Below are 14019 nucleotides of genomic sequence, written 5' to 3'. Positions count from 1 at the left end.
AGCCAATTAAAAATAAAAATTAATGGACTGAATTAAATTTTCGAAAAAAAAAAAAATGTTAATGTTAGGCACACAAAACTATTAATAATTTTTCTTTCACAAATGTGGTAAGTTATGATTAAAAAAATATTATTTTTATATGGGCTTACTATTGAAATCACTTTTATTAACACTAATCATAACATACCACCTCAATATAAATTTTGTCATAAATCTATCAAAATATATATAAATTTTAGGGTAAACTATATATTTAGTCCCTATTATTTACATTATATTTCAATTTGATTTGTAACCTTTCACTGTTGAAATCACTTTTATTAAGACTAATCATAATATACCACCTCAATATAAATTTTGTCATAAATCTATCAAAATATATATAAATTTTAGGGTAAACTATATATTTAGTCCCTATTATTTACATTATATTTCAATTTGATTCGTAACCTTTCATTGTCATGTCAATTTAGTTCATGCCGTCATCTCTTGGATGGAAATTAATGACATGACAAATGAACAAAATAAAAAATTTGTTTTTCACTTTATTCCCTAATGTGGCAATAAACTAAAATTTTATTTTGGCCATTTGTCACATCAATATTTTCCATCCAAGAGATAATGACATGGACTAAATTAACATAACACTGCAATGTTAGGGACCAAATTAACACAATTGAAAGGTTAACGATCAAATTGAATTATGGTGTGAAGAATAGGGACAAATGCGTACCCTAAATTTTATCTTTAGACTTATTAAATAAAAATAAAAAAAAAAAAAAAAAAGGTATAACTAGTGACTAGACCATATAGGTCATCATTCCTAATAACACATGTCCATTTTATTCAAGAACTTCCTAATTTTAAGAGTTTGTACCTTTGTTCTAACATGTGTAGTCCGTGAGTTTGCAAACTGTCACGCTAGTGTATCTCAATAGTTTGGTATATATATATATATATTAGTACAAAATTTGTGCAAAAAAAAGATTTGCAAGCTCATTTGAATGTGATAGATGTCACTTTAACAGCATAATATAATAAATAAATATTTTCATAAAAAATATAATAAATAAATATCTTAATTATTTGTTTGTGTTTTGATGACATGCGTTTATAGACTTATACAATAAAAATTGTAATATCTCCGAGAATCCAGACAAGGATGTTATTAATCAAAAGCAGGTAAATCTGCAGTTACAAAATGAAAATGTCTGGTGGAAGTGTCGTGGAATAAACTTCATCCAAATTAATAAAGGAGTAGATCTTCTAGCTCTCTTGGCTAAGGCAAGAGCTACAGTGTTGCTCTGCCTCCTGGTACAAGAGAAGGAATGAGCTTGAGCATCCACAGCAGTAGAGTTAAAAATTTAGCTTTTTATCTTCACCAAAAGTTACTTTATCTATTTTACCTACATACATGCTACAACAGTGGATCTATTTTAGCTTTCAACATAATAAAATAATATAAACATCACAATAAAATAATATAATCACTACAATAAAAAAATATATTCCACTACCAAAAAAACATCCACAGCCACAACCACCTCTACCATCAGCCACACCCGCAACCACAACCACAACCACACCCACAACCACCACCAACACCACCACCACCACCGGCAGTAGTCCACAGCAGGCAAAAAAAAAAAAAAAAACCCAAATCTCCAAGTCAGGTACCCAATATCCACGAGCAAGCACTCCGATCGACGGCGTGGGTCTAAGGTTGATCGGCGGCAACACCCACACCCACCACCACGAAACCCACCCGAGCCACCCACTGATGCCGACGAAACCAGCCACAGCCCACTAATGCCGACGAACCTGGCCACCCACCGACGCCGATCTACCCACACAACCACAACCACCACCACACCACAGCCCACAGTAGGAAAAAAAAAATACAACTAAGTAAGGACGAGGTCTGCGCCGTGGATCGGAGGGCGGGGTGGATCGGAAGGCGGGGTTTGCGGCGTGGATTGGAGGGCGGGGTCTACGGTGTGGATCGGAGGACGGGGTCTACGGCGTGGATTGACGACGAGGTCTGCGGTGTAAGCCGGCGGCGGGGTCTGCAGTGTAAGCTGGCGGCGGATCTGTGGTGTGAGCCGGTGGCGTGGGGGTGGGCCGGCAGCTGTGAGAGGAAGTTGAGAGAGAGCTGAGAGAGTTGAGAGAGAGAAAGGTGAGAGTTGAGAGATGATCAGAGTTGAGAGAGAGGTAATATTTTAATGGGGCAGGGAATAAAAAATTATTATCATTTTTAGCTCTCATGAACAGTGCACATCTATTTATAGATGTGCACTGTAGCAATGGAGCTAAAAAAAATAGATTTAGCTCCACTGCTGCAGCTTGGTTTTAGTGTTTGAGGAGCTAAAATATTGCTATATAGCAATATAGCACCGCTGTTGTGAGTGCTCTAATGAATTTGAGAGAAGGAATGCGCTCATAATGAACTTGCAATTCACTAAATGTCTTTAATAATATGTCCTAAAGCCGAACAAGGAGAACTATCTAAAGTGAGAGATTGAAACACAAGTTCCAAATCACCTTCAAAAATTGATTGACAGAAGCCCAACTCCACCACAAACTGAGCAGCCCCTCTAGCTGCCAACAATTCCAGTAACTCCACTGATGATTATGCAAATGTTTGACCTATGTCAAGTTCTACCATGCATTGGATGCACTAAATGATGTCGCATCATGCTCGTGTCCTGTCTAATCTAGGTTATAGGAACACTTGATAGAAACTTTTATCTGTGTAAAACCTAGTTAACCATTTTGTCCAATACTCTTAAAAGTCTACCAAATCAGCATCCAAACCATCTTGTTCATTACACTAATCAAGAAGCACCCCTAAGCAGAATAAACCTTCCTAGAATTGCTTTGTATGCTTTGGCGATCTCATGTGAAAAAAGGAATTCAATTAAAGGATTGCAAATGAACCACCGGACCTTTTTGCATGGATAAAGCAAATTCAGTAACTTTTTTTTTTTTTCTTTTTGTTGTGAACAATAAATTTATAGTGTCACAGACCATTGCCAAGCTTAAAATATGTACAACAATAAATCCATTTAAGGTTAACTAGTACTACAAGGATTCAAATGGATGATTAGAATCATCCCAAACAATCCACACAACTCTCTATTTTTCTTGATGCAGGCTTCAAGAAAACAACCTCTAATTGTCAGTTTGTAATAAAAACATCATGCACTTTTAAATAACTGTTCTCCCTATAGTTCCACCAACATTCCAACCCCTCTCCTTTTCCTTTTGAATTTGCTTGTGCTGAGACTCTTTTGGTATTGCTCTTGTAGTATTGCCAAGTAGCACTCTATTTCCCAGTCTCCCTCTACTTCCTATAGAGACTCTAACTTTCTCCATCCCAACATTTACACCACCTCTTCTAATGTGTTGCATTGGTGACTTCAACTGATATTTCCTTTGGAGGCTTCGTCTCAATACGCTGCTTAGCTTTTTATTACTTCCAACTTTTATTCTTTTAGGACTTTCACAAGGTGTCTGTTCATGCATGCAGTTCGCTTCAGACCCGTCTGTATCTTCATTCTTTTCAGCTTCATGTGGTGGGGACAGTAGCAATGGTGGTGGGAGTGGGGCGAAGCTTGGTACACTTGGGAATGGGATTAAAGAGTTGCGCCTTGGAGCAGGAGCTGCTGGTATACGTCGGGCCATTGGGCACATAGAGGCTCTTCCAGTTCTTTTTGGTAGTAGGGGTTGTTCGGCTGTCTCAGGATTGTTTTCCTTCTCTGTTGGATCAATGTATTTGACAAAGCCATCAATTGGTTGAATTGGCATCAGTGGTTTGAAGCTGTTGTTCTCTGAAAGTGGTCGGGTGAGATTTACTTGGTCTTTGATCAATGCACTGTTCACTGGTTCATTTAGATTCTTGTGACTTCCTAAAGGTCGAGTTGCAAGTGGCAGCCTCATTGGTGCAACATTTTGCTCTTCTTGCTGATTTTTCATTTGTTGCTGCTCAGCTATCTTTGTATCCACATGTTGACGAGCTAGCTTTCTCTCAATTAGCAGTTGCGATTCCAATTCTTTAACCTTCAATATGAAACCAATTATTACTAAGGAAAAATAAAATCTGTTAAAATTCCCTGGTTTCTAGAAAAAGATATAGTATTTTCACATTCCAAGACTATTTCATATACAATACCTTGTCTTGCAGGTTTTTGGTTTTAAGATCTCTTTCCTTTATCTTCAAATCCATTCCATGAATTGTTTCCTCCAACTTCTTGATGTGAACATCTTTACTCTTTACATCTTGCTTGGTTCTCTCAGCCTATAATATTGATTAATGTTTGAAATGCAGTAGGTGAACATAATCAACATTAAACATGATAACTTGACATAAATCTGATTAAATAAGGAAGTTGCTAATATGAGGACTCTTATACCATCTGTTTGTATTTCAGAAGTTCACTGGTGTCCATCTGCCTCTTTGCTGGACCTAATTCTATTCCTCTCACTCTACTTGCAAAGTTCAGTGAGCAGAGGGTCTCACTCAAATCATTTTCGTTAGGACTGATCTGTACAAACATTAGGGTCTTGGAATCTCCACCTGACAATACAAATCCATTTGTCAGGCTATCCATTTTCCTTTCTACATATATCTAAAAGATTGGCAATGATGATTGAATCATTGCCAATGAGATAGAGGACAATAAAGGAGGATCAAATCTTAAATAAAACTTCTCTGGGGAAGCTGGAGAAAGTACCTAAAGAATCTTGAAGTAAGTGTGTGAGCTTGGAATTCCTAACCAAAAAAAAAAAAAAAAAAAAAACCAAAAGTATGTATGTTAGTCTTTTATGACATTTAAAGTTAATTAAATAAAGCAAATGCTTGTAAGTGTGTGAGCTTGGAATTCCTAACCAAAAAAAAAAAAAAAAAAAAAACCAAAAGTATGTATGTTAGTCTTTTATGACATTTAAAGTTAATTAAATAAAGCAAATGCTAATCTGTATCTTTATAACCTGAAAGGGATGTGAGGACTTTTTGTTGCAAGAGCGGATATAACATCACCAAGTGCAGAAAGAGATCTATTAATATTTTGGGTTTCCTTGAGTCGTTCACCTTGCACTTCTGTCTTGGTCACTCGCTCGCTTCCTGCCAGGTCCACCAACCATAATTTGCTTCTTGTGCATTCCCCATTCAATAAATTCTCGCCCTTCACCATCACACAGTGTATGCTGTATTATGGAACAACCAGTCTATCCCCTCAGCAAAATTCTTACCACAAATTGTTCAAATATAAATTTGAGTGAATCAATTAAGGTCAAGATAAACAGACCAGTGGGATCGGCTGCTGTGCTCATTGGCATTGGTTGAGCCAACAGCCCTTGCATTACTGCCAGTCTGTAGAACTTCCCAAACCTCAGTCATGTTGTTAACATGTGCCTCAACCAGTCCTGGAACATGATGTGTTCCTTCACCCACTTGCCTTACCTCAAGCCTACAATAGCCACAATTTGGGGAAAAGAAATACTAGTATTAGTTTAAAAATCTCAAACTTTGCCTGCATTTAGAGCGGTAAACAATGTTATAGCAGTAAAGGTAACATACTACAAGTTGATGAATCACTACACTTCCAAAAATACCAATTCAAGCTCTTAAATTTGATGGAAAAATAAAATTAATCAGGTAAGTTAAGCCCCAGTGATACAAGGGAAAAGAGCAACTTCTCAAGATCTAGTGAAAATTCTAAATTCCTTCTTTTTTTTGGGTGCTTTTAAAGACACTGAACGCATTCCTAAATTCCAAGCAGATAGCACAACCATATACATAAAAATTTCAGAAATTTACAAAGAAAAATACAGCCATTCCTTCACCAGCTTTGAGTGGAAAAGGTAAAAATTACATGGAAAATGGCTAACCATCTCCTGGCTTACCTTTTTGCAGCAACTCCAGGCTGAGCTCCTGAGACCAACAAATCTCGTATCTGCTCATTATAGACTTCTAAGACGCTTACAGATACATCATATCGACATATCTTCTGTCGCTCACTAATTATTCGAAACAGTTCCTCGAGAGTCCTGAAATTTACTCCCCGAGCATCTTCTGTACCCTCCATTGTAAAAGTTTTTCCTGTTCCAGTCTGCCCATAAGCAAATATGCAGACATTGTACCCATCTAGAACTGAGGTTGCAAATGGAGCCGTGTCTTGGAAAATATCAGCTAGACATACAAGAAATACATTGTCAGCATTAAATGTGCTATAAATTAATCCAAATAATCAACCTTTTCACTTAAATTATTGATCTGTAATTACCTTGGGTTGCTTGAGGGCCAAATACAGAATCGAACTTAAAGGTCCTTCTAGAGGCCCCATTTGATCTTACAGTGAGTTCACCATCTTTAGCAGATTCAAAATCAATAGCCATTGAAGCTTCTACTGAAATTTCTTCAGCGTTTAGAGGTCTACACCGGCAAAAGACCCTTATGTTTCCTGCAAGTGAGCACAATTGATGTCAGTAAACTCTCCTTCAGTAATCTGGCTAGTTTGCATATCGAACTTAACAGTTTACCTTTCAACTCCAAAACCTTGTTGTAAAGTTCTTTTCGTTCCTTAGCCCCTTCCATAAATTTAATCTTAAGGTCTTCATGTAAATCTACTCGCTGGTTAACTAATGCCAGAAAGAAAAATTAAAACAGTGAAAGTAAAAAAAGGATTTCATACATGGACTTGTTATTGGAAACTAGAACATGTGAGCATGCTAAATTACTTGCTGAGTGAATGGTAGCCCTTATTTTATCCATATCTTCAAGACACTTCTTATATTCCCTTGCCTCCTCCACCAGTGTGGTGTGTTCCATTTTCAAGATCTGTTAAATGATATTTATTAATACAATAGGATACTATTTATATATGATCAAAGAAACATAGTTGTAGTAGCATTTTCCCTGTCTGAAGCACTAATTATGGTTTCAGTACCTTAAGTTTTCTTGTCAAGTCTCTCAATAATGAAAACCATTTGCTCTTCTCTTTCACTTGCCCCTCAATGGCAAAAGCTGCAAACAGACAAATATCAATACAACATTTGCAATCATTTGAACAACCTAGAGCCACAGAAAGATATTTCCGTACCCAAAGATCCAACATGCATTGACTTGCGCATAAGCTCATTCTGGAGCTCCTTTAAAGACTTCCAGGCTTCTTGGCATTCCCTCGTCTTAGCATGGTTCTCCCTCTTAAGTTCCTCCAACATTCTTCTTGTCTCTGCTAGTTCCTCTTTTTGACACTCAAAATCTTGTTGGACTTTTTGATAATCTCCTTTCACATCGAAGTTACCATTATCCTACAATGGAATTGTTAATAAATAAATAAATCATCCTACTTTTTATTCTTATTAATCTAAACCTGCTCATTTTCGGAAAGAGGTATTACTTTGGGTGGCTCACTTTCTGCCACTTGAGACTCTGCCACGACTTTGGGCAATTCAACTTCTCTGGAATCTGACATCAAACTTTTACTCGTCAGAATTTGGAAAAGGACTAGCTGAATCTCAACTTGTAGAACAAAATTTGAAACCAAGATGACCCGTAAGAACAAGACAACTTACTGGCAGGAAAATCTTTCTTTATGGAAATGCCGCAGAGAATTGGGCGCCCAATCACTCCTTCCAATCTAATGGACAGACCCTTATCATCATCAACAAAAGTATGAAGGCCAGAGACAACTAGAGGTTCATTCCCACCTACACGAGCATATATATCCAGGCAGGAAACAACCTACATAACAATCAATCAACAGTGTCAGATAAAGAAACTATTCTTAGTAATTCATCATTTCTTCTGAAAAGAAACCTATTGGTGTCTCATTTTCAATGGCTTCTAACCTTCTTCTCTTGTACATAGACATCAAACAGTCTCATCCCGGGAGGGCCATTTATGAACACAATCTCTGCAAAGTGAAGATCAACAACATAATTGCCAGACTCCAATGATCGAAAATGGTATGAAAGGTTCCCAGAGCGCGCAGACTGGTACAGCGGCAGACCTCTACAGTCTGTCCTTACTATATCACCGCCCTCAAAATCATTGTCCTCCGAAAAGTTCACATCACCTAAAGTCACAGCCTTATCTTTAGACCCCACATTAATGCTTAATACTGGAAGTTGATCTTTTGTCGAGCCGTCCTCCATTAAGGGCTGTGGATGTAGCTCAAAGGAGGCCCCAGGTGACAATTCTTCTTTAAATGTTTGGCACAATGTTGTAGAGAACTTTACAGCTGGGGTCTTAGGGATATCTACAATTTCAGACCCATTGATGCCGTTCTCTAAAGATAACTCTATAGAATTCCCTATGTTCTGATGGCATTTATTCTCCAAAAACTGAGGAGAATCTCCATAGCTGTTTCCAGGAATATCTGGTGAGCCGGCACAAATAACCAAATCCGGAGATGTAAGGGAAAATCCCAATATGGACCGACCTGAAAAAAGTTCTACAAATTTAAAAAACCATGACCCTAATGTAGATTTGAAAACACACACCCTAAAGTGAAAAAGACCCCATTAATTTAAACGATCAATCACATATTTGTCATTGGAATTTTCCCATACTAATAGCATCCAGGCTTAAAAATTTGCCCAAAAATAAACATACCCTTTACGATGATTTGCATTTTACACAATTCTAAAGTATGGTTTTGTAAAGAAAGCAAAGACAAATGAGTAGAAGAATAGGTACAAAGGATCTTAGCCACTAATTGTCAACTGGGTCATTGCAATTTTCCCCTACTAATAGCATCCAAGCTTTAATTTTGAAATAGACCCATTATCATGAATTCATGATTAGCATTTTAGACAATTCTAAAGCTTGGTTTTGTAAAGAAAGCAAAGAAGAATGAGTAGAAGAATAGGTAAAAAGATCTTAGCCACATAATTATCAACTGGGTCATAGGAATTTTACCCTACTAATTAGCCACCAAGCTCTAATTTTGAAATTGACCCACTATCGTGATTAGCATTTTACACAATTCTGAAATCTGAAGTACGATTTTGTAAAGAATGCAAAGAAAAATGGGTAGAAGAACAGGTACAAAGATCTTAGCCACAAAATTGTCAAATGGGTCTTCGGATTTTTTAGCCTACTTATAACATCCAAGCTTTAATTTTGAAATTGACCCATTACAAAATTCTAAAGCACGGTTTTGCAGAGAAAGCAAAGAAAAATGAGTTAAATAAGTACAGAGATCTTAGCCACATTACCCTCATATGGATCTTGATCAGCCATGGTAGAAGTTTGCATATGATAGCTGGGCAAAGGAGGCGAATTGTCTGTAAAGAAATGAAAGAGAGGGAGATTAAGAAGTGAGAGAATGTGCATGAAAAGATTTGCGAGGAGAGAGAAAAGTGAAATTGAAAGAACTTACAGTGAGAGTGAGAGGGTGAGTGAGAGTGAGAACTGGAGCTTTGGTTTTGCCAAGAAACGTCGGTAAGAAGAAGTGGGTCATGCCATTGATTACCATCCTCCTCCATTGTTGTTAAAACTTAAAAATGTATTTATGACTGTTTTTTGAATGAGAGCGATAAAAAGAGTTGAGTTGGGTTTTTGAAAAATGAAAGAAAGAAAAATACAAGAGAGAGAATGAAAGAAACTCAAATGCTTTTGAATCTCTACAGAGGGAGAGTAAAAAGGGAAAGTATTGGTTACTTGCTTTTGGGATGCCGTTGATTTCGTTTTGAGGATGAATCTGAGTTATTTGGAATAGATGACCGTTGCCATTTTGAAATTTGAAAGTGCATAATGTTAATGGGGCCCAAAAAGGAAAATAGGAGTCGTTTTCCTTTTTGGGCTGAAACAACTTTTTGGCCATGGAGAGGGACATTGGACTTGAAAAATGGTCACCGAATTCATTAGCCCAAGCTTTAATACAAGCAGGAAATTTTTGTTTCATGACTCACGAGGCACTATATATGACCCATGTGCCACAATCCCACTCTACTGCACATGATGACATGATTGATCTTAGAATAGACCAAAAGTCTCATAGTTCAATTGACAATTTGACACAATCTAATGATTTCAACCAAGAATGAACATCTTTAAGGTTTAAACCTGTCCACCCCAACTATTGAATTATTGAAAGAGGAAAAAAAAGACTAAATTACAAATTGCACTTTCTAACTTTATTTAAAATTCAATCATGTCTCCTAACTTTACTTTGTTAAATTTAGTCCTCTTAGTTTCAATTTTATTTGATTCAGTCTCCCTGTTAGCCTCTGCCAGAAATGTTTCGTTAATGACTTTAAAACTATGTAGTTTCATTTTTTTAGTGATTTTCTTTACATTAATCATTGATTTTTTTTTTGGATTTCAACCTTAATATAAGATCAATTGGGTAGGCTTTTTTCTCTCTATCTCTACTTTTTTGGATTCAACAAAATGATAATGAAATCGGTCTCCAAAAACGTGAGAGAAAAGCAAGGGTTATTGGAATTTTGGGTGATTCGTTAAACTAGGTGCTACATTCCATAATTCATTTAAAGGTCTTTTCATTAATTTTTGTTTGCAAATTTATTATGTACAATTCTGTTAGTTAGTTTGTAATTTGTTCATTGCCTAGAAAATGGTAGAGGACTTTTTTTCTCTAACCAAAAATATGCTCCAAAAGCTTTCACACTGTTACATATGGAACACCCTCAACCTTTTCATCTACGATGGCAATCAAAACCAACTTTCTCAATTATTAGAGGAGGTACGACTGTTGAGAGACTTTCACCAAGCCAATGCATCCAACACACCTCTTCAATAGCAAAAGGTTCAGCCATATCAAGTGGTACTCGTGTGAATACAAAAACACCCAGGTCTCCTTTGTTAGAAATGTAGAGTGTAAGCCCCAAGGGGTTATCTTAGTGGTTCTAAAGGTGTTATGATATTTCTCTCGCCAACATTTTTGGACCACTCCTATAAAATTCTTTCCTATAGTAATTTGGTATGTGTGGGATGAGAAGACTGCATACACTTGAGAGAATAATTAGATACTTGAAGAGGTCTAGATATCTTCGTTTGTCAAAAAAGAAAAAAAGAAAAGAAAAGAAAAGAAATGCAAAGTGTAAAAGTTTTATTTTTGATAAATTTTTGTAATGTTCTTGGTCATTTGATAAGGGAAACTTTGTTCGAAAAGTCAGTCATTCTGCATACTTTTTAATTTTTTTTAATTTTATAATTTTTATTATGGCACTAAACCAAAAAAAAAAAAAAAAAAAAGCCTCATAGCATACGCTTCGCGCATGTGATGAGGCTAGTTGGTCTCTAAACTTAAAAAATGAACATTATTTGTTCCTCTGTTAACTTCCGTTAGTTTTCTTGTCCAAGTATTTAATGAAATAATGATATGTCAATTTTTAAGTAATGAGGCTTTTATTTATTTATTTATATATATGGAAATGTTATGTTTATGATATTTTTACAACAAATTCTAAGTGGAAAATTGTTATTAGTTGGCAAAAAAGTAATTCTAGTGGTGGTTTCAAATTAAAACTAGTAACAACTTACCACCTAAGACTTGTTGTGAAAGTATCGTAAAAATGTTGTTGACGTAACACTTCTTATTTTTTATTTAAGTAATGCTACAATTACAAACTATTCTACAACTTTAAAAACTATTTTTCATTTATTATTAATGCTATGGGTCTAAATGATGAAGTAGATCCATTCTTTGGTAACAATGAAGCTAAGGAGAATTTCATGGCTTTTGAAGCCAATCCATTATTTTATATAGATCTAAATTTTTATGTTGCTTGTAGAGGATCATCATGGGGCTGATGTGGCTTTTGTCCAGAGTTGTGGAATCCGACAATGAGGTTCAGATTTTGCGATGAAGTCTATGGCGGTTGTGGCTTCATAGTTTGTATTATTGTGGAGGCTAGTATGGAGGTTCTAGTTCGGATTTGGGTTTTTTAGGGATTGGAATAAATCTAATTTGTAAAAATAGTTTGATAATTTAGATTGTGAGTTGATGCTTACGTGTATTTAATAAAATAAAAAATTTGCAATAGGCAAGAAAACAAATGGAAGTTAGCGAAGAGACTAACAAGCTCATTTTTTAAACTTCATGGATCAATAGTGCTCATTTGAAACTTTATGGACCAATAACACTCATTAGGTAAACTTTAGGGACTAGAGCATTCGCATCAGCTTGTGAAAAATTTCTGTAGCATAAGAACATACTTTCTCTATTTTATACAATAACTTTTCAAAACACTATACAACAAATTATCTATTTTACACTATATTTCATTAGAATATTATTTCTTTATTAATTTTTTTTATTATTCTCCCAAATCAAATATAATTCTCTGTCTTATTTTTTATTATTTCTTTATTAATTTACATAGCTACAGTAGCCTTATACTATAGCAAGTAGCAACAATCCAAACTTTCACAATTTTAGCTTAACTAATATAAGTGATTTTAGAGTCTGTGAGCACACCATCTCGCACTACTCACGTGTGGTTCATGTTCCCCATGGAAAGTATGCCTCAGCTGAGTGGACGGGAGGCAGAGATTTAGGAGTCGCCACTTGGTTTAGGTCAAGGAACCAAATTGGGCCTTTTGGGCCCTTTACTTACATACATAGGTTTACATATCAGATTATAGGTTTGAAGTTTGGGTGCAGCTTAGGAAGGTGTTAGGTACCTAAGACCACCTGGCTTGTGGGTTGGCCTCCATTATGTTTTGATAGACCATATTTAGATAAAGAAACTATTAAAAGAGCCAAAATCCCTAACCCTAACCCTAAACAAACATTATGCACTTAATAATAACGCACACAACATGTCAAAGATTACATCATAACATATAAAAAATAAAAAAAAATAAAACCACAATTAAATAGATTACATTAAAAAGAAAAACTAACATCAAAACAAACATGCAAGGAAAGATATCAATAAAAACATATTATGGCAAAATGACTAAAACAAACATGAAAAACAATTAAACATAATTAATTAACCTAAAACAGAGTGAAACTGAATCAAACAACATGTCAAAACAATTCATTAAATAAAAACAAAAAATTTGCCCTAATATGGGTTTGGGGTGTATACATATACTCAACTATGTTTATACATGGTCGAAACCTTGCACATGCATCGTTAATACAAAAATTGCATAAAATCACATTTTATCAAATTGAAACAATTATAGAAGATTAGCATATAAATCAAATGAGAATGTTTGAAACCCTAAATAAAACAAAGCATCGACATAAACAAATAACCATGAAACAAATCAAATAGTAAGCCAAAATAATGTCAAACAGACAATCGTGTCAAACTTATGTAAAACTAAAATAATAAAACAAAAACTACAAAACAGATTATAATCAGCCCAAATCAGATTAATACATATCAAAAGAATTAAAAATATCAAACAAATCAAATATAACAATTTAAAGAAATTATATCAAGAACTCATGTGAATCATATTAAGCAAAGAAGGAGTTTATGGAAAGAATACTCACCTTGCTTAGGATCACAAGTTGAGGTTATTTAACTAACCCCTCAGTGCCTACAATACTGAGATTATATTGATAAAACAAGAGAATTAAAGAAAACAATAGAACAAGATAATTACAACTTAAGAAAAATATTAGTTTTGAAAAGATTTAGAAATAACTTTGAAAACAAGTTTTTTCCTTAAGAGATTGCTAAAAAGAGGTTTTGAGTCTATAAAAATGTGCTTAGGTGTTGTGTGGGTGTTTAGAAAGTTGAACTAGGGTTTTAAAAAACATGAAGGCAAAAAATAAACTCTCTCTAGCTAGGGTTTGGATTAGAGACATAAGGTGAGTATTGATATGTGTAAACTAGGGTTTTCAGGGCCTTTTAGAGGGTGTTGGACGTTCCTAAGAGTTTATATAGGGCCAGAATCCAATCAAAGAATAAAGGTTTGGGCCATTAAAATTGAATTTATGAGGTTCTAGAATGCACCAAGCGCTTGCATGGTCGAGTATATGTGTGCATGCTTCCAAACACGAGTGCGTAGAACCCTAAATTTGA

The 14019-nt window shown here is 35.3% G+C and overlaps 1 protein-coding gene across 1 annotated transcript; it reads right to left on the bottom strand.

The window, feature by feature from the left end:
* Nucleotides 1-2934: 2934 nt before the first annotated feature.
* LOC112024829 (kinesin-like protein KIN-14Q) lies at nucleotides 2935-9693 on the bottom strand. Its single transcript, XM_024057479.2, has 17 exons — nucleotides 9387-9693; nucleotides 9223-9291; nucleotides 7852-8444; nucleotides 7576-7744; nucleotides 7401-7468; nucleotides 7101-7311; nucleotides 6948-7024; nucleotides 6739-6838; nucleotides 6541-6639; nucleotides 6285-6461; nucleotides 5905-6190; nucleotides 5307-5468; nucleotides 4990-5205; nucleotides 4734-4771; nucleotides 4413-4576; nucleotides 4172-4297; nucleotides 2935-4059 (listed from the first exon to the last, which is right to left on the bottom strand). The coding sequence occupies exons 1-17, from the start codon at nucleotides 9490-9492 to the stop codon at nucleotides 3208-3210; spliced, it is 3513 nt and encodes a 1170-aa protein (XP_023913247.1). The 5' UTR covers nucleotides 9493-9693; the 3' UTR covers nucleotides 2935-3207.
* Between the last annotated feature and the right edge of the window lie 4326 nt (nucleotides 9694-14019).

This window comes from Quercus suber, unplaced genomic scaffold, assembly GCF_002906115.3.
Source record: "Quercus suber isolate HL8 unplaced genomic scaffold, Cork oak 2.0 scaffold_133, whole genome shotgun sequence".
NCBI classification, from domain to species: domain Eukaryota; kingdom Viridiplantae; phylum Streptophyta; class Magnoliopsida; order Fagales; family Fagaceae; genus Quercus; species Quercus suber.
Note: the sequence above shows the minus strand (reverse complement) of the source record. Positions and strands in the feature narration are given on the sequence as shown.

Excerpts from the sequence above, each read along its gene's own strand:
- LOC112024829 (XM_024057479.2), bottom strand. The coding sequence starts at position 9,492 with ATGGAGGAGGATGGTAATCAATGGCATGACCCACTTCTTCTTACCGAC. Across the intron at positions 5,469-5,904 it reads CCTGGAGTTGCTGCAAAAAG|GCTTGAGGTAAGGCAAGTGG; the intron begins GTAAGCCAGGAG and ends TGGCTATTGTAG. Across the intron at positions 4,298-4,412 it reads TTCTGAAATACAAACAGATG|GCTGAGAGAACCAAGCAAGA; the intron begins GTATAAGAGTCC and ends TCAATATTATAG.